Here is a 22,572-nt window from a genome sequence, read left to right as displayed (position 1 = left end):
GCTTAGCTCTAAGAATTCTATTACCAACAAGTTTGCACCGAGACCTGCAGTCCCTGGAGAAGCGCGGCCGGGGGTAGCTCCTCAATTCAGGAGCTGGGGGAACTGGCGGGGTCTGAGCAGTCGCCCCGCGGGCCGGGGGATCCCCAAGGGCTGACGAGGAGAGGGCCCTTCAGGAGGCCCCCACACGCCCGCACCCCAGCATCCCGGCTGGGGCAGGATGCAGACTGCCGCTCCTCCAGGGCTCCGGGGGCTACACCGTCGGCTGAACCCCCGGGGGCCAGGGCGGAGCCGGGCGGCCCAGGATCCCAGCGCTCTGCCGCCAGCGGCCTCCGGAAAGGGCTGTGCGGCCTAAGCTCGAGGGCGATTTCCACCCGGCGGGGGCTCGGCCCAGCTCGGGACCCGCCCCGGGGGGACCGGCTCCGACGGCGGCCTGCGTGATGGGGGCCGCCCCGGGCGGCAGGCTCGAGGCTTGGCTCTCCGGTCCGACCCTGCGGGCGCGCGGGGCAGGTTGGGGCGCTCTGAGGGAGGGAGGGTCAGGAAGCATTCGGGCGTACGCTCTGCAGGTTTGCCAGACGGCCTTTATTACATCGGAAAAGCAACACTAGGCACTAGATCTTGCAAAATATGTTCTGACCGACTCTAAACTTTCCGAAATTAAAAATGTGTAACCACTGTAAAGTTTTTCATGAACAAAAAAGTTAAATACAAATTTTCATATGCAAAATAGATTATTGTATAACTGGCAGCCTCAGAGCCATGTACTAAATTTTCTTCCAAATTTCAGTGGGGATGGAATGGGGGGGGGGGGGGGTGTAAATCCTAATGAGTACAAAACTTAATTTCGGCTTTATACATAGAAAAAAAAAAAAAAAACTTTGAGGAAAAATAGCTTTTAGGTTGAATAGTATCATCTGAAATCAGCAGCCCAGGCCAGCCCTGACAACTCTGAGGTTTAGACGCAACCAGATCTGGGATGAAAATGAAGATGTAGGGTTTACAGTTACTTCAAATCCAGTTTCAAGAGTAGCCAAGTCACCTCATTTCCAGAAAGAGCAGTCTCGCGGATGACCACTACACTCCTCTGAAGACACTTGGAGAGCCAGAGTTCCTGGGCGGCAGTTCCACGTGGCCCGGGGCCCATGCCAACGCTGTGGTGTCCGACTTCCTCAGAAAGGCAACCGGGCCCCCCACCGCGGCGCTTCTCGGCATTTGCAAGCCCCCAAAACCAGATCTCCAGCTTCCAGCCGGCAGCCTCTGCTCCAGCCTTAGAGAAGTGAATTACCACTGCCTTCCTCCCCCCACTGATTGCCCTCCTGGTCTTCAGCTGGGAGCGGAGCCTGATTGATATTCCTTTCAAAAATAAATAGTTCGAACAGGTAATTCAGAGTTAACTGTAAGAGCAGCAGCAGACAGCCACTGCCGGTTATGTTTGCAAATGAGTGAGCGAATGAACACGTGAACAAACACACAAAAAACAAATCGTAGAATAAATCCTGCATTTCCCACATTCATAGGGAAAAAAAAATCTTAAAAAAAAAAAAAGTATGAATTAGCGTTTGTTCTTGTGTGGGTTGAACGATCCAGGCTGCGAGCAGGCACAGGCTCGCGCACGGCCGCGCAGAAGCCCCACACCACGTGGGGCCGGGGCAGGAGCGCCGGGGCGCGAGCTGCGGCTCAGTGCCTGCGAGACCAGAGCTGATGCAGGGACTTTTGAACCCACGATGCATGAGGTATATGGAAACATCCGTCCTCCGTGACAGGACCACCAGCAGCTCGAGGGACTGGGCGGGGCCTCCTCACAGCAACTGCTGATGAAGGATCTCCCACACCATCTTCTTCCGGAAAAGAGGCATCTGGTGCTGCAGGGGGTCCACAAACAACACACCATATGTTACACAGTGTCAACAACCCTTAGGTGTAATCCTCTAAATAAACTATGTCCTTTATATAAGCCTTGACTCTCTTATGTCATGATTCAGACTTAAAAACCATAGATAAGGAGGTTATAATGTTATTGTTATATTGTATGTGTCACAAGCGTTTTCACAGGTTAAGGAAAACCAAAGCAGGTTGCAGAATTATACAAGGGAATCCCTCAACTACCTTGTAACACAAAGACATGAACCAAAATGGAAACACCCAAGTGGTAGCATAACACGAAACTTTTCTACTTACATCTATTTTCAGAACATTCAAAAATGAACATATTTTGCTGTCTTTGAGAAAAACATGAACTCTATTTAAATAAAGGAAAATAACATTCAAAAATTTGTTTTACCAAATGTACACTGCCAATTCTGTTCAAATGGCAACTTCTGCCCTTCAAATCTCATGTCAGTAGATTGAAAGAGCAAATAACTCGTTATTTAGAAGCATCAAAGAATGAAACAGCTTTGCTTAATATATTATTCTGCTTTACGATAATCACGACAGCCAATTTTCAAAGCAACACACGAAACAAATCCAAAATTACCTGTAACTCAACTAGTTCTCTCTCTCTCTTTTTTTTTAACTAGTTATCTTTTTGATGAAATCAGAAGTTCACACCCTTGAGGTACTCCTGGCAACTCATTATAATAAGATGGATATACCACTTTGCTATAAACTAGTGATTTCCTACCTAGAGGGGCCTAAAAAGTCGTAACACATGAATATGTAAGTTATTTTAAATAGCTCAAAACATGTAGTAAAAAAAAAAACCACACATTTATTCTTAGTAAAACTAATGAAATTAACCAATACTAAGTGCCTTTATTTTAGACTAGAATTATAGTTCAGCATGAGAGGGAGACCTCGTTACTTCATGTTGCTTCAAAAGCTTGGAATATAGTTATTAGTCCTATTTGATAAGTACAATTTGGTGGACAGTGGACAGTATCTGTTCAAGTGAGGCCTGTTTAAGAAAAATATTTTTTAATTAAATTAATTAATTAATTAATTAATTTGATAGAGACAGCATGCACACATGAGCAGGGAGGAGTAGGAGAAGCAGGACTCAATCTCAGGACCCTGAGATCATAACCCGAGCTGAAAGCACACATTTAACTGAATGAACCACCCAGGCGCCCCAGAAAAATATATTTTAAAGTGAGTTGTGGGGCAGCCTGGGTGGCTCAGCGGTTTAGCACTGCCTTCAGCCCAGGGTGTGATCCTGGAGACCCGGGATCGAGTCCCACATTGGGCTCCCTGCATGGAGCCTGCTTCTCCCTCTGCCTGTGCCTCTGCCTCTCTCTCACTCTCGCTCTGTGTCTCTCATGAATGAATAAATAAAATCTTTTTTTAAAAAATTAAAAAGAAAAATAAAAAAAAAATTAAAAAGAAAAATAAATAAAGGGGGTTGTCCTCAGTTATAAAAAGGCTGAGAATCCACTATTACAAACATAAATTCTCAAAAGTTCCAACGCACTCAAATTCCCACTCAAATACAGTCCTGGAGAACTCTAAGTAGACAGCACAGAAGGGAAAGGCAGCACTTGCAGCTAGAGCTCAGACCTGTGGCTTAACTTCTTGCAAGGCCTGATCTCCCCAGGCTATTACATACTCTTACAGGCCTCTTCCTTTGTCCAGAAATACTCAGGAGCCAGTGAACACTAGAGTTTGGAGATGTGCAAATGGGCTCCCTAGTCACTAAAGAGGAGGAGCAACCTAAGGGCAGATGCAGGGACAAGCCCTGATCCTGGCGGAGTGAAGCCATAGCCAAGGGTCACAGCAGTTAACGGCACCACAGCTACCCTCCTATGACCTTACTGTGTGCCAGGCACTGGGAACACGCTCCATGTCTATCTTGTTCACTGCCAAGTAAGTGGGTGAGGAAGGGCTTCACTCACCTGAGTAAATGTGATAGGTTTGTCCCTAGAGATATAATCTGCATATTTACAAGTAAACATTCCACAATCACTCCCATTCAACTGTTGAGGAATCTCCTAAAATTACAAAAAAAAAAAAAAGAGGGGAGAAAGGGATAAAATGTCATCAAATACAAACTCCTTTGAGTTCTTATAAATAATTACCATGGATGAACAATATCTTAAAGGTACATGTTAAAGGTACACAAACACAGTCTTTATGCGGTATAAGAACCCTACCCATGACATGGAGTATGTGACCCCCACAGAAAATATTTTTCAGAAAGAAAAAGAAAAGTGAGAATTCCCTGTCTCCACTCTCATATTGGGAAACCAAACTGGAAGAAAGTTTATTACTTAAGTAACAGGAATTCTAGTCAGAATGGTTTCAGAAGCATTTTATAAATTTTAAAAAGGGCTAAGTGTGGCTCAATCAGAAACAGGCTTACAATACAACTAACCTATTTCCATAATGCAGGGTTTAGCTTCTCTTCTGGAGGCAGCAAAATAAGACCACAACTTTCAACCCCCACAGCTACAAGCAGGAGAAAGAAAAAAGCCTCTTGATAGGCTTTAACTAATCAGGATCTTGCTTTGATGGCTCAATTCTGTGCTGAGGCAAAAGCATAGCTTACTGCAAGCAGTGCTAAAGGCATCATAAACCGATCCCCATGAGCTAAATTCACACATTGCCCAGGCCTCTGCGGCCCTAATGTTGGCCAGCCCCAAACACATTTTGGCTGTTGGCTCTCTGGAGCACAAGATAGTAAGAATAAAAGACAGTCTGAATCCCCCGCTGGAAAACATTCTAGAGGACAATAGTTCAATTTTTATTCAAAGAAACACAGATGATTATTGTAAAAAAAAGAGAAAAGATTGTTTCAACATGCACAACACCCACACCTATGGTAGGTAGCTTGAACTTTTCTCCTGAGCACAGCATCTCTCAGTATGGAGACAGCTACAGACTCCAATGTACAAAGGAAGAGAATTTATTTTCTTTGTTACATCCCCACACCAGAACACTATATATTCATCCTAACAGACTCCTCTTGGTTTTGTGCTCTCCTCAGGAAATCTCAAAACTTAACCTTCTAATTATTCAACTTAGGAAAATCTCTTGGGTAAAGATAGGTGGGCCATTACACACGGGTGACGGCTGAGACTGAAATAGCTTACTTTAAAAAGGAAGCCATTAGGACTAAAAAATGTATGCATTCACAAGCCCTGAACAGCATTCAAATCTGGCAAGTAAAATACAAAACATGTTCACAAAGAGCATATTTGTCTCTTGAGGACCTGTGGCATGAGACCCTTAAGACCTAAAGAAACAAAATTCCCAGATAAGTAACAAGAACTTTAAATTTTCATTAGCACCAACCAAGAAAAATAGCTGACTTGAGTTTATTAGCTTTTTTGAGAAATATACTAGCATATAGTTAACATTTATAATTTATTTTTTTAAGGATTTATTTGAAAGAGAGACAGTGTGTGTGCATATGTGTGCATGCACACACACACACACACACACACACACACACGCATAAACAGGAAGAGGGGCAGAGAGGACAGAGAATCTTCAAGCAGATGCCCTGCTGGGTGTGATGCCTGATGCAGAGTCGATCTCACAACCCTGAGATCATGACCTGAGCCAAAATCAGAGTCGGATGCTTAACTGACTAAGCCACCCAGGTGCTCCAACATTCATGTTTTTTTTTTTTTTTTAACATTCATGTTTAAACAAGAAATAAAGACTAAGTAGCAGATACCTTGATTAAATGAATTTCTAAAGATTTAGAAATAGATAATTCTTAAAACCAGCTTATGCATGCCTAAGGATAAGTAAGGGGAGGGAGGAAGCCAAGTCTACATAATATGTCACAGTCAGTAAATGCAACAAAACACTCCAAATAGCATCACTTACATGTGGCTTCATGCTGTAGTGGGTCCACTCTAAAAGATTCAGATCAATATTTCTTTTGGTCTTACTTTCATCCTGTAAATACTGACTAAAAAAACAAAGAAAGAATATATTGATGAATCCCTGTGGACACTTACCATTATGATTACAAAGGACATTACAAAGGACATTACAAAGGATGTTTAACAGGCAGGCTTTTCTCAAATCCATCTCTATTAGCTTTTTAAAAAACATGATTGCTTTTGATCTTTATTTTTTTTTCCTGCTTACTTACAAAAACTGTACATGCCTTAGAAAATTAAAATTTGTAAAATATAAAATGCATAATACCTCATAATAGCCACTCAGAATAACTATTAATATTTTACTGTGATTTCTTCTAGTTCTCCACTCCTTACACATAATTTAAAAACATACACTTTGGGATCCCTGGGTGGCGCAGCGGTTTAGCGCCTGCCTTTGGCCCAGGCGCGATCCTGGAGACCCGGGATCGAATCCCACATCGGGCTTCCGGTGCATGGAGCCTGCTTCTCCCTCTGCCTGTGTCTCTGCCTCTCTCTCTCTCTCTCTCTGTGTGACTATCATAAAAATAAAATAAAATAATTAAAAAAAAAAAAACATACACTTTATTCTATTTTTAAAAGTACTTCATTTTACAACTTGCTTTTTCCCAGTTAAAAATAGATATAAAATGTGGAGCAATGTGTGAAATGGGTAAGAGATGAAGAGCACACTTACCATGATGCACACTGATACATAATATTCTATAATGGCTGAATCATTATACTGATATGTTGTACACCTGAAGCTAATGTAATACTGTATGTTAACTGTACTGGAAGTTAAAAAAAAAAGATCTAAAACAGAAAATACACTGGCGCCTGGGTGGTTCAGTTGGGTAAGTGTCTGCCTTCGGCTCAGGTTATGATCCCAGGGTTCTGGGATTGAGTCCCATATCAGGCTCCCCACAGGGAGCCTGCTTCTCCCTCTGCCTTTGTCTCTACTCTCTCTGTGTCTCTCATGAATAAATAAATAAAATATGTTATAAATAAATAAATAATAAAAAAATAAAAATAAAACAAAGTTCCTATAGTTGTGGTGAGTACAACATAACTAGAGAGTTGTCAAATTACTAATTTACATATCTGAAACTAATGTAACATTGTGTATCAACCATACTTCAATTAAAAATTAAAATAGAGGGCAGAGCTCAACATGGGGCTGGATCCTATGACCCTGAGATCACGACCTGAGCCGAAACCAAGTCAGACACCAACCAACTGAGCCACTAAGGTGCCCCTGATGGCTGATTTTCATTCATTCATTCATTCATTCATTCATTCATTCATTCATTCATTCATTCATTTATGATAGTCACAGAGAGAGAGAGAGAGAGAGAGAGAGAGAGGCAGGGACACAGGCAGAGGGAGAAGCAGACTCCATGCACCAGGAGCCTGACGTGGGATTAAATCCCGGGTCTCCAGGATCGCGCCCTGGGCCAAAGGCAGGCGCCAAACCGCTGCGCCACCCAGGGATCCCTGGCTGATTTTCTTAAGTGTGATAAGGACACTGTGATTACATAAGGAGGCCATAAGTAATATATACTTAAGTATTAAGAGTGATTTAATTTTATTGAGGTCTTCCAAGGGTTATCAAATTTAAGCCAGGCATCTCCATTCTCATCCTTCTCATCCTACCCTGCATATAAAGGAAACCAGCATCAGCGAAGCCAGGACTTAACACTCTCAGTGGGACCAATAACATCGTCCCTAGGGGGTGGAAATTCGTTCTTGGAAGGCAAGAATCCTAGATGTTTCAAAAAGGTTTGTAGCCCTCTAAACCCAACAAATAAAAAGTCTTATTCCTTAGCACTATTTTCTCTTGTCATGGAGAAATTAAATTTTTCTCTGGGGGTGGGGAGGTAATGATGCAAAAAAAGTCAAGAAAAGCTGAACTGGGAACATCAGGAAAGGAAGTAAGCCTTGGATACCCATGGAGAGAGAGGAAGAAAGAAAGAACAAAGAGTCAGTGTGACAGAAGTATGATTTTTGTGTATCCTTACACTTTGCTGTGTGATTTCAGTAATAATAGTGATTTTAGTGATAATATGTATGTGTATGTGGACATGTATGGATGTGTACACATTTCGCATACATCTTAAACGGAAAACACTAGAAGGAAATAACTGCTTTAATAAACAATCTGGTGTATTGTATGATTTTTTTTTAAACTTTCTTCTCTTTAAACTTTCTATTCAAGATAAATACCTGTAAAAAAGAATCTTTTACACTAAAATAGTACTGAGAAAGAGAGAATGGAACTAATTGTTGTTAATAAGTTTTCTTGTCATCCATTTAAAAGGTTCATATCCTTATAAAACTTATTCAAGTATCCTTACTAAAATTAAAAACGAGAACTCCCATTTGCTTCCAGTGAGCAGAGAGACTGCTCTTACTGAACTGCTTCTTCACTGTGAAATTCATATCACCACTTTACATAGCTCAGTTAAGCAGCTATGCTTGAAAAGCAGGTTTCTAGCAATTACTATTTGAAATATTGCCTATAAAGCATATATGCTTTAACTTAAAAGTTACCTCTTGGTTCTGAGATGAACCCAACTCTCTTGGAAAGCATAGAGACATGAGTGGGTTTAAGAATTCAAGGAATAAGACTCCCTAGCTAACAGTTCTTTAAAACATTCAGAATAATGTATCAATCCCAAAGAATCCTAATTCAAATTACAGCATCCTAATAAGACATATTTTACAATTACAATGCATGACAAACTTGTTTCCAGTGATGCTACTAAATAAAAGTGCTCGTTAAGATCAAATATTAGGTTCTTTATTGATAAGATGAGTTCAAGTCAATTCCTGAACAACTAGAAGGACATTCACTAAACATTACACTACCATCCACCAGAGCCTTCTAGGCTTAGATAGAAGACAGATCACCTAACAAGGGCACAATGATGCAGCAGTGAAGTTTTTCAGCCTTTACTTACAGGAGAATCTCACAGATCCTGTGGCCCTTTTGTCCCATAGAATCCAGATATTTAAGACACCTTTTTCTTAGGTCTATCACCTGTAATGGAAAAACATAACATCCAGAAACATCTTAACAGGAGAATTTTATTTCTAAAAGGAAAAGCAACTTTTAAAAAGTCAATACATGTACCAACATAAATGGATTTCTAAGACACATTTCTTCTAAAATATCACAGGTAATAAGAGCTTCATTTCTGTAAAAGTATGTACTTCTAGTCCTGGAGAAAAGCCTAGAAACTTACTCACCAAAACATTAGTGATCCTCTCAAAGTGATGAGCTTTTTTGGTTTTGTTTTTTAGTTTGTATCATACTTTACTCTTCTATAATAAATCTGTACCATCTTGTAAACAAAACTAAGGAAATCAAATAAAGAATTCATACGTGTACTAAAACTCTTTTCCTGTTTTCCTGTATGCCATCTAGCTTTCTAAGTTGTTCAACTCAAGAACCAAGAAGCGACTCTACAGAGTACACTTTTATATGTACTACTGGACTTTTAACTGGACAGAAAAGGATAGCCTTCATTATTCAAGAAAACAGCCATTATACAGACTCCAACAATTAACCCTCTCAACTCACCACGAGGCTCCAATGTACCTTCCGATGAATAGGAACCAGAATAAGTTCTTGTTCAAAGAGATTGACCCCTTTGGTCCATCTTTTCACTGCTTGGTAACCACCCGACTTTAATTTGGGATAGAAAAAGGTACTGAATGCATGAAGTGCTGGATACCCTTGTTTTTTGTTTCTTTCCACCAGAAGATTCATATAAAAATTAATGACCTGTAATACCAAGGGCGTAAACGTCAGAACATGGCAAGTACATTACCACAACTAAATTTCTACCTATCTGAATTAGGATGAAATAGAAGGTAAGGAGCTTCAGGAAAGGAAGGTACTAGAGATGGGGATGAAAGGACTGTTTATGGCAGGATATGGAAAATAAAGGATAATCAGGGCAAAATGCAAGGAATTAAGGAGTGAAACTGTACTTTTGAAGCATGTGAGCAAAAGAGCCAAGAGAAGAAATTCAAGGAAAAAGTCTGCAATAATGAAAAGGTGTATGTAACTATATCACATGAAAAAAACATGCAGAAATATTAACTAGAGTTTTACTACTTATAAATTTTATCATGTATAAAAAATATTAACTGGAAAAAATATACTTGAACATTAATATTTTATTTTTGAGTGGTGACACTTTAGAATATTTTTCTTTTACTTTTCCTGTACCTCCAAATTTTCTATCATAAATATATGACATTCATAATGTAAAACAAAAATACTAGTTTTATATGAATGTGTTTATACATCATCCATCTGGGGAGGGGAGGAGAAAGGAAGACAAAGGGGAAAATGCAGGGACTTTGGGGAGTTAAGGAAAGGACCAGTGAGAACATGTGCAAGAACTCAGAGCTAGTTTTAGCTAAATATATAAAGATACGAGATGACGATTAGGCAAATTTTTACCATTATCACTCAAAGAAAAAGACATATTTTTACATATACATGTATGTATAGTGATCAGTCTATCTCCTTATTATTGAAAAAAATAAAATGGCTCTTATAAGAATTCGTCTAAAATAAAGTATCACTTGCTGCTTCCTTCTCATCAGCTACACCTAAGGTTCATAAAAATGTCACTGAAGAGGTGCCTGGCTGGCTGAGTCAGTAGAGTATGCGACTCTTGATCTTGGGGTTGTGAGCTCAAACACCATGTTGGGCGCAGAACTTACTTAAAAACAAATGAATAAATCTGTAAAAAAAAAAAAATCACTGAAGACTCCTCATAAATGAAGTGGTGGATGAAACAAAGCACTGATGCAGAAAATTGAAACATGACTAATTAAAGACAGCAAAGAATCGCAACTGACCACTGTTTATGGTTTGAGATATTTCTGTTTTAGATGAAACTAAGAGCTGCTTTCCCAACCGCTTATAATTAGGTAGAGATCACTCTGGTTATAGACAGTAAATGGTTAAGCATAGTGATAGAATGGGAACAAAAAGAACTTACTTCATCATTGAGCCAGTGATAGTTCTTCAAGGTCTGGATATCACCTCGAGTGATTCGCAACTTGAAAGCACTACTTAGGATTTCATCTTGTGGACCATGACCTAGGGCATTACTGATTTCCCTTTCCATGTCCTGAATTAGAAAGTCCAGAGGTTGTATTTTAAATAGAACCAGAATCAGATTTCAAGAGTCTGAGGCTAAAACAAACTTTTCATCTCTAAAATACAGAGCAGTCTAATGGTTATAAAAAAAAAAAAAAAAAAAAAAGTTCAACTACTGGCTTCTGGAAACAATAATTAGGTAATAATATTTACATTTAAAGTATAATTTCAACTATCCCATTACCATTTTTATTGAGCACTATGAGCCAAACATAGTACCAGATCCTTGAAGCACATCATTAATCCTTGCTTGTGCTAAAAGTATTATCACCATTTTACAGAAGAGGTGAACCTCAGAGAATTTAGGTTATATGCTCAAAGTCAGACAGTTATTAAAAGGAAGAGCCCAGCCTGGAACCCAGGAGTGTCTAACTTTCTAGCCTTTGCTCCTTTCACAATATTCTTAAAGTATTTCCACACTTTCCTTATTTACCTATTAAACTTTTATTTTAAAACATCAAAGTAATAGAATTAGGACCCCTAAGAGATGATACTATACAGTTTGGACATGAAGGGAATAAACAAACAGGGAGAAGCTGGAAAATGGAAGCAAGGTCTACCAACTGAGTGTTCACTGAATAGATGACTTCATGACTCTGAATAATTATGCAGATAAATGCATACCATATTTAAGCCACTGAGATTGAATCTATAAACTCAATAGAAATTAGTTTCATTCAAATATTTTAAATCTTGCTTCCTCCACTGCACACAACTGTGCCGTTTTATGACACTCCACTTGCATGTCCAATATATAGTAAGTGCTCACTGCACAGGACTACATAGGACCACCACCTACTAACAAAAATTGGAAAAGGAACCAACATACAGGCTCACCTTTAAAATGAGAATTTTTAACTACCTTCATTTCTTTGGCTTTTCAAATAAATTTTTACTATTTTCAAATGCAATTATCAATGAAAGGGACATTTTAGTAAACAATAATCACTTTTAAGAAATGCAATGAACTCATTCCTAATGCGAAACTCATAGTATGTAACCCAAAATATTTGAAGAAAATCTACAAAGAACCCATTATGTCCAAATATATGTGACAAATATGTCTACTCACATTTGCTGAACTAATGTTCTGATCCCTTAGGCTACCTTCACAGATCATTAGTGATCAATGTAGCCAGTGACTAGATAGCTCTTGGACCTGATATCTTTCATACACTCATCCCTAGGCTGGAGAAACTCCTCAAAACAAAACATGTGTTCAAGTCTTGATAACTGAGGTTATTTAAAGATATGTCTCTTATTCTGATCAACACAAGAAATAATACCTCTGTAAGTTCAAGAAGATCATCCATCCTTTTATCCCTCTCTTTGCCTGAGCAATGTTTTTCTTTTGTCTCAAGTATTGACATTTTCCTCCTGAGTAAGCCATTGCTCCCACTGCCCAGGCGGAGTCGGGCTGACACCTCTTCGGATAGGTCAGGTTCCAGCTGGTGTCCCCTCCTCTGATCAAAAAAGTTTCTATATTCTATTGGCATGTTTGATATTTACACATATAAACATATATCACACATGAAACATAAAACAGTGCCATTATCCTGAAAGGAGAGAATTAGCAATCTCCCAAATAAGTAAAGGAGCTTTCGCATATCTGTCTGTCCCTGAGAGAGGGAGCAAAAAAATGCTCAAGACCTAAGGCTCACAGGACACCTCAATTACAAACCGTGAAGAACACTTGTCACTTTCCCTATAGGCAGCAAGAAAAGTATTTTCAGTTCTCTTAAGCCTATGAAAAACATGATGGTTACAAGACTTTTTGAAACGTTTTTTAAAAAGCAAAACATATTAAAAAAAAAAAGCAAAACATATGACCCATAATCCCATCACTCAGAATAAAGCATTATCATCCTTACAATAAGTAAACTTGCTCTATTTCATTTTTAAAAATTATTTACTACAGAAAAATTTACAGACCGCTTAATTTTTGCAAAATTAATACCTATGTAAGCGCCATTTGGGATAGCAAATAGACCTCTGCCAGCATTCCAGAAACTCTGACAATATTCATCCTTATTGTGACCCTATGTAACCTTTAACACTGAATTTGAAGTAGGCCAACTTTTAAAACTAAGAAATGGAGTTAGAAAGAGAGCTTTAAACTAGAACTACAGTACCCTCAACATGCAGAGCCAGTACTCTTCACTCTAGCTAACTAAGTATCCGAGGCCTCGGAAACAGGCAGCTGCTGCCCCGACCCCAACCCAGGATCCCAGACAGCAAAGCCTTCAGGTTCAACACAGACAGAAGCACGAGGTAGTCTTCAGCCAGGTTCCAAATATGCTCCTGTCCTCTCTCAGGCATACTTCCCCTCTTTTTTCAGCTAGTGTTCCACAGGTGATAACTCAATACAAAAGGCTTCACTCCAAATGACTGGGAATGGGAATGTTCTGAGACTTAGACTAATCCTTACAAAGAGGTCTAATGGGAGAAAAACCTGATCAAACTAATACTTCACATAAGCAGTGCCCTAAACTTTGGTATTTCTATGTATCTTAAATGTGTCTAAAATTTCAAGTTGCCTTTAATTTAGAAATGTATTTCTTTTAGATATTGAGTGTTTAGTAAAAACATTTTGCTGCTATTATTTAAAATGTTGGTATCACTACGGAGATCCCTGGAACACTTTTTATTCCAGTACTTACACAGAAAAATGTAAAATCCAATAGAGCATGAGATTGCTAATATTTTCATATAAACTTGAGATCTTAACTAAAAAGAAGGTCCTGAACATATTTTTCCTAAAGACCATATGCTTTTTTAAAATTCTCCAAAGGAAGCCAGGCAATACAGATAAGTGTTGGGATAGAAGCATGTTGATCTCTCTCACAAAAAAAAAAAAAACAAAAAACAAAAAACACTGGCCACCATACAGAGATAAAAATCCGGGAATTTAGAAGGAAGCCAAAAGTTGTGTATCTTCAAAGCCTGCTGCTTTTTCAAAGAAAACAATGAAATTAGAAATCAAAATAATATTTTTCATTTCTCTTACTTTTCATGAGCACCATTTTAACATAGTTCAGGTGAAAGAGTAAAACATATAAAATTTAACTAGTTTCCACTTACACCTTCATTTTCAAGTCTGATTCCAACTGTCCTCTCTGTATCAGAAATTTTCCCCTTTGAACAACACCTGAGGAAAAATATTGGGAAAGTATAGACTGGATAATTTTAACCTGTAAATGTGAGATTAGTTTTAGAAATAAGACAATAATTTGTAAACAAAAACTGCCTTGAGTTTATATAGTCCTCTAAACCAAGGGTCAGCAAAATTTTTCTGAAAAAGGATAGTAAATATTTTGGGCACTGCAAGTCTTATGTTTTTGTTTTTGTTTTAAGTAATCTCTGTCTAAGGTGGGGCTAAAACTCACAACTCTGAAGAACCCAAAATCAAAGGTCACAGGTTCTACAGACTGAGCCAGTTAGGTGCCCCAAGTCTCACAGTTTTGTCACATCTTCTCAACTATCATAGTTTAAAAATAGCCAGATAGTATGTAAATGAATTAGCATGAATATGTTCCAATAAAACTTGACCTAAAAAAAATAGGCAGGTGGACCAGATATGGACAATGGGCCATAGCTTACCCCATACTCTGCTATTAAAGGAACTATCATCCAAAATCCTAAAGGCACACAGAATTGCCTTTACTGTTCTTATACTAGAGGTGCTAATTCCTAAAGATGCCCACCACAATTGCACTCTTATCCAAGTGCCACCTGCATCTCCCAAGCCCTAACACCCAGCAGAGAAGGGCACCTTCCGAGTTAGTGTGGGCATCTGACACAACAGCTACCCACGTACCCATATATGCTGACCAGCTGTTAGAGCTGAGGAGAATTCATAATTCTTTAGACATAGTTATTCATTAATATAACTTATAAAGAAAATAATATATCAAAAGAAAACTTAGAATGAACTGAACCATGTACCTCTTCTCACTTCTCACTGAGCATAGCGGTCCCCTTGTTTCAACAACTCTATCTGTGAAGATGATAAAGAAAAGACTTTATGTTTCCTTTATTAATCAATCATATAGCTAGAATTTCAACTTACATAGTTTCCAAAGTAACAAGACATTCACTTATCATTTAATGCCATTTAGTAAACAGCTAGTGGTGAAATATAAAGAAATTAACAAAATAAATATTAAGAAATGAAATTTTAGGCTCACAAAATATTGCTAAGTAGAAGCTAGGAATTGAACAGTTTTTTACTAAACTACTTGTACTGGATAAACCCAAGTCAAAGCCCTGGGGTCTGACAATGCTCTAAAGTTTGGTATACCATCTTTCACTAGGATGTCACTTCTCAATTTCATATGCACATGAACTAAGGCCAATATACGGAGACAGGGCTAAATCTGGGAACTCACATTGTTTTGGAACAAACTGAGTTGTTTTGACTCCGTGACTTTGCTCTTCCCCCCAGCCTTTGGTCTTTAATGTGTCCATCTGACTTCTTTGAGAGCTTAAGAACACAAAAAGTAAAGAAGGTCAGATACAAAAGGAAAGTCTACCATAAATATTCATCATCTCCATCTGACAAGCTTCTCGAAACAGGGGTTACTGATTACCCTATAACATCAAATTATGAGAGGATGCAACACAGCACCATCTGGGCCTGGAATACAAGGAGTGTAATCTTGATTCTAATACTTCAGCCAAATTACCTAACCTCCAGTTTCAACATTGCTAGAATGGGATGTTCTCAATCCTCAGCACCACCTCAACCAAAAAAGCTCAGTGTGATAAAACTCAAGTTAAAAGCTGAAAAATTTTAAATGACATAATGAAATGGATCCTAAAATAATACAATAAAAGCAGGAATGAAAACAGCAAAATAGTTTGAGGATTTTGCTAACATGACAAGAGCAAAAGCTCATGAAGCATAGTGCTGCTGCCAACAGTGACTAGTCAAAAAAAAATACTAGCATTCTGCAGGAGTAAACTAAGAGGAAAAAAAAAAGCTCACAACAAAAGTTAAAATTCCTAGACAAATAATCTTTTGCTATTTGTACATTCAACAAGCTAAGCAGTCTTGTTTTTCACTTTCACCTTCAACTTGCTGTTACATAATTTCCAGGATCCCCCCCACCTCTGCTGTGTATTCTCACACCACTTGTTAGAATTACCATGTGTGCCTCAATGCTGAGCTCACATATTTTCTGTCCTGTTTTTACAGGTGAATATAAAGCCAGACATCAATTTCTTCTGCCACTGTCATGTTTTGCCCAAAGCATTACAGTATTTAACAAGAAGTCCTATAAGGAAAACTTTCTATAACCTGGGGTGACTTTAATCTTGTCTCTAAAGTGGAAGACTTTCAATCTTGCAAAAATGCATTCAGAGATGCCACAGGGACTGTGTGTGTATCAGAGAGAGAGGCTAGGGTGGGAGGGAGGGAGAACTGGGTAGGAAAGGAGAAGGAGGGGGAAGAGACAGAAAAAGACAAGACACTAAGGGAAATGTAAATGTATGTGCTGGAGAGGTTGGAAAACATTCTGTTCTCCAAGAACCTGACTTCAACCTGTAATTCTACTTTTCTATATCAGAGTTTCAGGAGTTCCTGTGAACAAAACATTCTAAAGCTAACAGAAAAATCTATTTTGTAAAACCACTACACTCTATATATCTCATTACTAGATACAATGTTCAGACAAATTATAAGGCCAGTTCTCACAATGCAAATCTCTTTTCTCAACAGAGCCTTTCTCACCAATCCCCTCTCCAAAAATAAGGAAAAAGATGTGTGGCAAAGCATTTATTTTTGTTAGCTCATTTTTACCTGTGATAAGTTGGAGTTCCAGGAGAAACAGAGTTTCCATGACCACCTTCTTTAAGTCGCTCCAGTAACCTTCGGTATTTCTCTCTTTCCTCTTTTTGAACACCCTACATAAAAGAAAGGATGTCACTTAAGTATTAACACATTAAAACTATCATTAAATTATAACTAGAGACTACAAGGTCAAATGCAGCCCAGGATGTGTTTTATTTGCCAGCACTTTTAAATGTTCTTTTAATTACCAACTTTATAAATTTGAAAAGAAAAACCCTAAAATCTAGCCTCTTTCAAAAAACTGAATCAACACTCTGGAGCCATGTAGTCCTTAGATGGGCCATTGACTCCACTCTACTCCACTCCTTTTCATTATCTGCTAGACTCTGATAGTATCTGGGTTTTTGACAGCAGTTTTTGTCAATCACGAAACACTCAACAGAAGTAATCCACCTGCATATTCAGAATATTCAGTTTCCAAAATGGATCTGGTCCCACCAAAATCACCAGTGACTTCCACAGCCAGATCCAGCAGATACTTCCTCAGCCCTTATGTTACTTGACCTCTCTCACCAACACCTCATGCTGCTGACCTCCTTGTGCCTTCCTAGACAACACACTCCTGATTTATCTTCTCAAGTTTCCACTGCTGATTATTTCTTCTGCCTGCCCCCAAATGCTGATGGCCTGCCCATTATCTCTTCTCTCATACTACATTCTCTCAGTGAGTACTCTCTCCAGCTCCCTTGATTTATCCAACACCAATATACAGAAGATTTAGAAATGTGTCTCCAACCCTGCCTTCTTCTCATAACTCCCATCACCTATATCCAAGAGTCTACGGGAGAGGTCTTCTTGGGTATTTCACTGGCACTTTAAACAATCTCCAAAACTGAAGTCATCATCTTCCTCCTAAACACATCGGGTATCTTAGTCAGTGACACGTATTTATCCAAAACTGAAATCTGAGACTCAGGCTCCTTTCTCTAACTTTATATTACCCTTAGCTAATGAATATGCACTTGCTAATATTACTTTCTAATATTTCTAGAATATATCCTGTGTATACCTTATATATTTGCTCAGTCCCATCTCTGATTTCTCATTGAAGAGGTACTGAAGTCTGCCTCAGTCCATTCCTCTCTTTGCTTGCCTCCACTGATTACAACTACTTAGGTACAAGCTACTCAATTTTTGAATTGCTGACAACTAGCACAACACCTGGACCTCAAATAAATAATTCTTTGACTAATTAAACTAAGTGGCTTAAAAAACCATCTAGCAAATCATGACAGGTGATGGTCCTGGGAATGCCAAGTACAGGAATAATTCTAAATTCTCCTAGAATAAGCAAAGATCTCAAGAGGGAAGTAAAAAGAAGACTGTTGATGAAGACATCATGCACAGTGCCTTGAAAAAGGAAAAAGTGGACATGTTCACTGTTTACTTCGCTCAGTCACAATTATGCCTTATAAAAGAAACAAGTTAGTAGAAGTCAAACACCCAAAAGGAATATAATCTCCTTATTTCCTAGCATGATTCCTTTTTTATCCTATAGAGAAAAAAAAAAATCTGAAACTTGACTAAATTATGTATGTATACAGTATCTCCAGAAGGGTATATACAAGTACCAGCAGTTACTTGCTAAATAACCATCAGACAAGGTCATGGGGCCAGGTACTGGAAGGGAGACTGGGAAATTTACAGTCACTGTACACCTTTCCATCCATTCTGAATTCTGTACCCCAGGACACACATTACTTACTCTCCTAAAAACCATAACATGTTTTTAGAAAGAGATCAGGCTAAAAGGGCTTACCTCCTCCACGGTACAGTGGGGACGCCTCAGACCCTTGCCACCCTCTTCAGAAATCATCTCTGTTACAACCTGTTCCTGAGGCTTCCAGGTTAAGGAACTCTCTGAAGTGCCTTTGCTATGACGACGGCCCCCTGGTCTTCTGTTGTACCCCTCTGAGTTCAAAGTAAAACTGAGAGAAAAAAAAGAAAAGAAAAAGTTACCAACAAACTCCTTAAATTACTGGAATCTAAGCTCCCAGACCATCCTGCGATTAAGCTGTCTGTGTTAAGCCTGTTCCTGTCAAATCAGACAATGACTATTCACAAAAGTTCAATCTATCTCTAGTTCAGAGGACACCCTGGCATTCTGCTATGGAATATCTGTCTACAGTCACCAGGATTGCCACACGAAAGTCTCTGCCTTCTTCCTTGACCCCAACTGTCCAACCACAACTGTGGATTTAGCTCTCTTGTGACACATACCCTCTCTGGTACTACACTTTTCCTTTAATCATGTCTGGACCACTGGATTAATTATTGGTGTCATTATTTGTTTAATGTCTACATCCCACACTAAACTTTAAATTCCATGAAAACAGAGATTACATCCTTTCACCATTGTATCCTAGTACAGGATCTAGGACACAAGGCATTCAGTGAATATCTACTGAATGCTAAATTAATGAATGCTAAAGAAATAGAAGCCATGAAGCCCCCACCTAGTCCTTATTGCTGCTGATAGAAACCGCTTTTCTTTTTTTTTTTTTTTTTTTTTTTAATTTTTATTTATTTATGATAGTCACAGAGAGAGAGAGAGAGAGGCAGAGACATAGGCAGAGGGAGAAGCAGGCTCCATGCACCGGGAGCCTGATGTGGGATTCGATCCTAGGTCTCCAGGATCGCGCCCTGGGCTAAAGGCAGGCGCCAAACCGCTGCGCCACCCAGGGATCCCAGAAACCGCTTTTCTTAAAGTTACCAATAATCTGTCAAACTGGTGTCATACCCCTATTTTTTTTTTAATTTTTTTCAATTTATTTATTTATGATAGTCACAGAGAGAGAGAGAGAGGCAGAGACACAGGCAGAGGGAGAAGCAGGCTCCATGCACCGGGAGCCTGACGTGGGATTCGATCCCGGGTCTCCAGGATCGCGCCCTGGGCCAAAGGCAGGCGCCAAACCGCTGCGCCACCCATACCTGTCATACCCCTATTGATGTGATGTTTTAGAAAGGATAAACCACCGAGGTAGTATTTTTACGGGAAAAAAAAAAAAAAAAAACCAACAGGATAATCTTGAACAAGAAACAAGTAAACATCAGACAAAATTAGGAAACATTCTACAAAAGAAATGCCTTCTACTCTAAAAATATTCATGCCATCAAAGACAAAGAAAGGCTAAGGAATTGTTCCAGATTAAAGGAGATCAAAAAGACATGAAAATTAAATATAATGCATGATCTTGCACTGAATCCTGGACCAGAAAAAAAAAATCTCTATAATGGAAAAATTTAAATGAAACAACATAATAGTATTGTATCAATGTTATATTTTCCTTTTCTTTTTTTATTTTTTAAAAGATTTTATTTATTTATTCATGAGAGACAGAGAGAGAGGCACAGACGTAGGCATAGGGAGAAGCAGGCTCCTTGAGGGGAGCCCGATGCAGGACTCAATCCCAGGCCCTGGGATCATGCCCTGAGCCAAAGGTAGACGCTCAACCACTGAGCCACCTAGGCACCCCCAATGTTAAATTTTCTGATTTTGTTTATCTGTGATTATGTAAGTGAATGTCCTCAGTCTTAAGAAATAAATACACTCATGCACTTATGATTAAAGGGGCACGAATCTAAGATTTACCCTCAAATGCTTCAGGAAAAAAATATTAGCTATATATGATAGCATGATGAAGCAAATATGGCAAAATGGTAATAACTGGTAAATATGGATCAGATATACTCATCTACAAAGTTTTAAAATACATGAAGACAAATACTGACATAACTAGATGGAAAAATAAAAAAAAAATCCACAATTGTAGTAGAAAACATCAACATTCTTCATTTATCAATCAGTAAACAAGTAGAAAATCACTAAGACCAGTAAAACATTATCAGCCAACTTGACCTATGTGACAATTTACAGAACATTCCACCTAACAACAACAGAATATGTATTCTTTTCAAGTGCACACTGAACATCACCCAGCAGACCATATTCTAGGACCTAAAACAGATGGTTAACACATTTTAAAGAACTGAAACTATACTACAAAATACATTCTCTGACCATAATGGAATTAAATGAGAAATAACAAAATGATACTTATTCATACTTTCTCTTTTAGCCCTACAGTCAGTTATTTATCCAACTGCAAAGGGGCTGCTTTCAGTTAATGTCTCATTCTTAAACATGAATGAAGAGTCAAAGATTACCAGATATTTGAACAAAGACTCTAATATGAAAAGATGTTTGCATCCCCATGTTCACCTAAGCATTATTTACAACAGCCAAGACATGGAAGCAAGCTAAGTGTTCATAGATAGATGAATGGATAAAAAAAAGACAAAGTAAACATTATTAAACCACAAAAAGGAAGGAAATCTTGCCACTTGCAACAACACAGAGGGACCCTAAGGGTATGATGTTAAGTGAAATAAATCAGAGAAAGACAAATATGATCTCACTTATATATGGAATCTTAACAAATAAACCCAAAGTCATAGGTGCAAACCTCCAGTTATTAAATAAATAAGTCATGGGATATAATGCACAGCATGGTGACTATAGCTAATAATATTATATTGTATATTTAAAAGTTACCAAGAGAGTAGACGTTAAAAGTTCTCATCACAAGAAAAAAAAAACATGTAACTATGGATGGTGATAGGCATAATTAACCAAACTGATTATAGTGATCATTATCACTAAATATCTAATCATTAGATAAATATCTAATGTAAATATCTAATCATTATATTGTAGACCTGAAATAAACGTTAGTTATAGCTCAATTTAAAAACAAAAACAAAAACAAAAAACGACTCTAATATGAAAGATAAAATCAAACCAAAGTGGGGGAAGGAATTTAGAGGAAATAAAGTAGGGAAAAGAAATTTTAAAATAATTAACAGCTTTAGATAGATAAGGAAAGATATTGCATCCATCTTTGCCTTTCTCTTTTTTTTTAAGTAATCTCTGTGCCCAACAGGGGGCTAGAACCCACAACCCCAACATCAAGAGGCACATTCTCCACCAACTGAGTCAGCAAGGCAGCCCTTTTTTTGCCTCTTTTAATAAGATTCTTAGAACAAGAAAAAAAAAAACATAAGAGGAGGGAGTGAAAGGATTCTTCCTACTTAAAAACTACAACATCCCTCCTCAAAAAAAAAATCAGTATAAAATTTCTTTTTTAGGGAAAAGAACAACAAAAGAGAATATATATAGAAATTAGATCAATCAGATCAATATGGAGAAAAATTAGGTCTACTATCCAAGCAATAGAAATTCTAGTATGTGAGAATACAAAAAGGAGAAGAAAATTATTACAAAAATAAGAACATTTCACAAAAAATGATGTGCATTCAGTATATTATAAAAACTTATCATGGTTTCTGAACTTTCCACATATATATTATACTTCAAAAACAAAGTTTATAGAAAAATTAAGTTTAGGGGAGGTGAGTGGAAGGATGGGTAAAATAGGTGATGGGGATTAAAGAGCAGACTTATTATGATGAGCACGGAGTAATGTGTAGAATTGTTGAATCACTGGACTATATACCTGAAACTAACATAATACTGTATATATTAATTATACTGGAATTAGAATTTAAAACTTAATAAAAAAACCTAAAGTATAGGGGCACTTGGGTGGCTCAGTCGGTTAAATGTCCAACTCTTGGTTTTGGCTTGGGTGGTGATCTCAGGGTTGTGGGATAGAGCCTCACATCCAGCTCCACTCTTAGCATGGAGTCTGCTGGAGATTCTCTCTCTC

General features: G+C 38.3%; 1 protein-coding gene across 5 annotated transcripts in view; it reads right to left on the bottom strand.

Moving 5' to 3' along the window:
• Window positions 1-558: 558 nt before the first annotated feature.
• The window catches only part of SENP2 (SUMO specific peptidase 2), a 32,024-nt gene continuing 10,010 nt past the window's right edge, over window positions 559-22,572 (bottom strand). For 2 of the 5 annotated variants that reach the window (XM_072807728.1, XM_072807731.1), the window contains exons 6-17: window positions 18,603-18,771; window positions 16,793-16,896; window positions 15,381-15,475; window positions 14,938-14,989; window positions 14,074-14,140; window positions 12,279-12,455; window positions 10,832-10,963; window positions 9,394-9,597; window positions 8,771-8,850; window positions 5,770-5,854; window positions 3,828-3,923; window positions 559-1,859 (exon numbers count right to left, since the gene is read on the bottom strand). In XM_072807728.1, coding sequence (XP_072663829.1) covers window positions 1,797-1,859; window positions 3,828-3,923; window positions 5,770-5,854; window positions 8,771-8,850; window positions 9,394-9,597; window positions 10,832-10,963; window positions 12,279-12,455; window positions 14,074-14,140; window positions 14,938-14,989; window positions 15,381-15,475; window positions 16,793-16,896; window positions 18,603-18,771 — 1,324 coding nt within the window. In that variant the 3' untranslated portion in view covers window positions 559-1,796. Of the gene's footprint in view, window positions 1,860-3,827; window positions 3,924-4,306; window positions 4,454-5,769; window positions 5,855-8,770; window positions 8,851-9,393; window positions 9,598-10,831; window positions 10,964-12,278; window positions 12,456-14,073; window positions 14,141-14,937; window positions 14,990-15,380; window positions 15,476-16,792; window positions 16,897-18,602; window positions 18,772-22,572 lie in introns of those variants that run through there. The other 3 variants (XR_012021826.1, XR_012021825.1, XM_072807729.1) reach the window with 3 other exon arrangements.

The sequence above is a fragment of the Canis lupus genome, chromosome 31, assembly GCF_048164855.1.
Source record: "Canis lupus baileyi chromosome 31, mCanLup2.hap1, whole genome shotgun sequence".
Lineage (NCBI taxonomy): Eukaryota > Metazoa > Chordata > Mammalia > Carnivora > Canidae > Canis > Canis lupus.
Note: the sequence above shows the minus strand (reverse complement) of the source record. Positions and strands in the feature narration are given on the sequence as shown.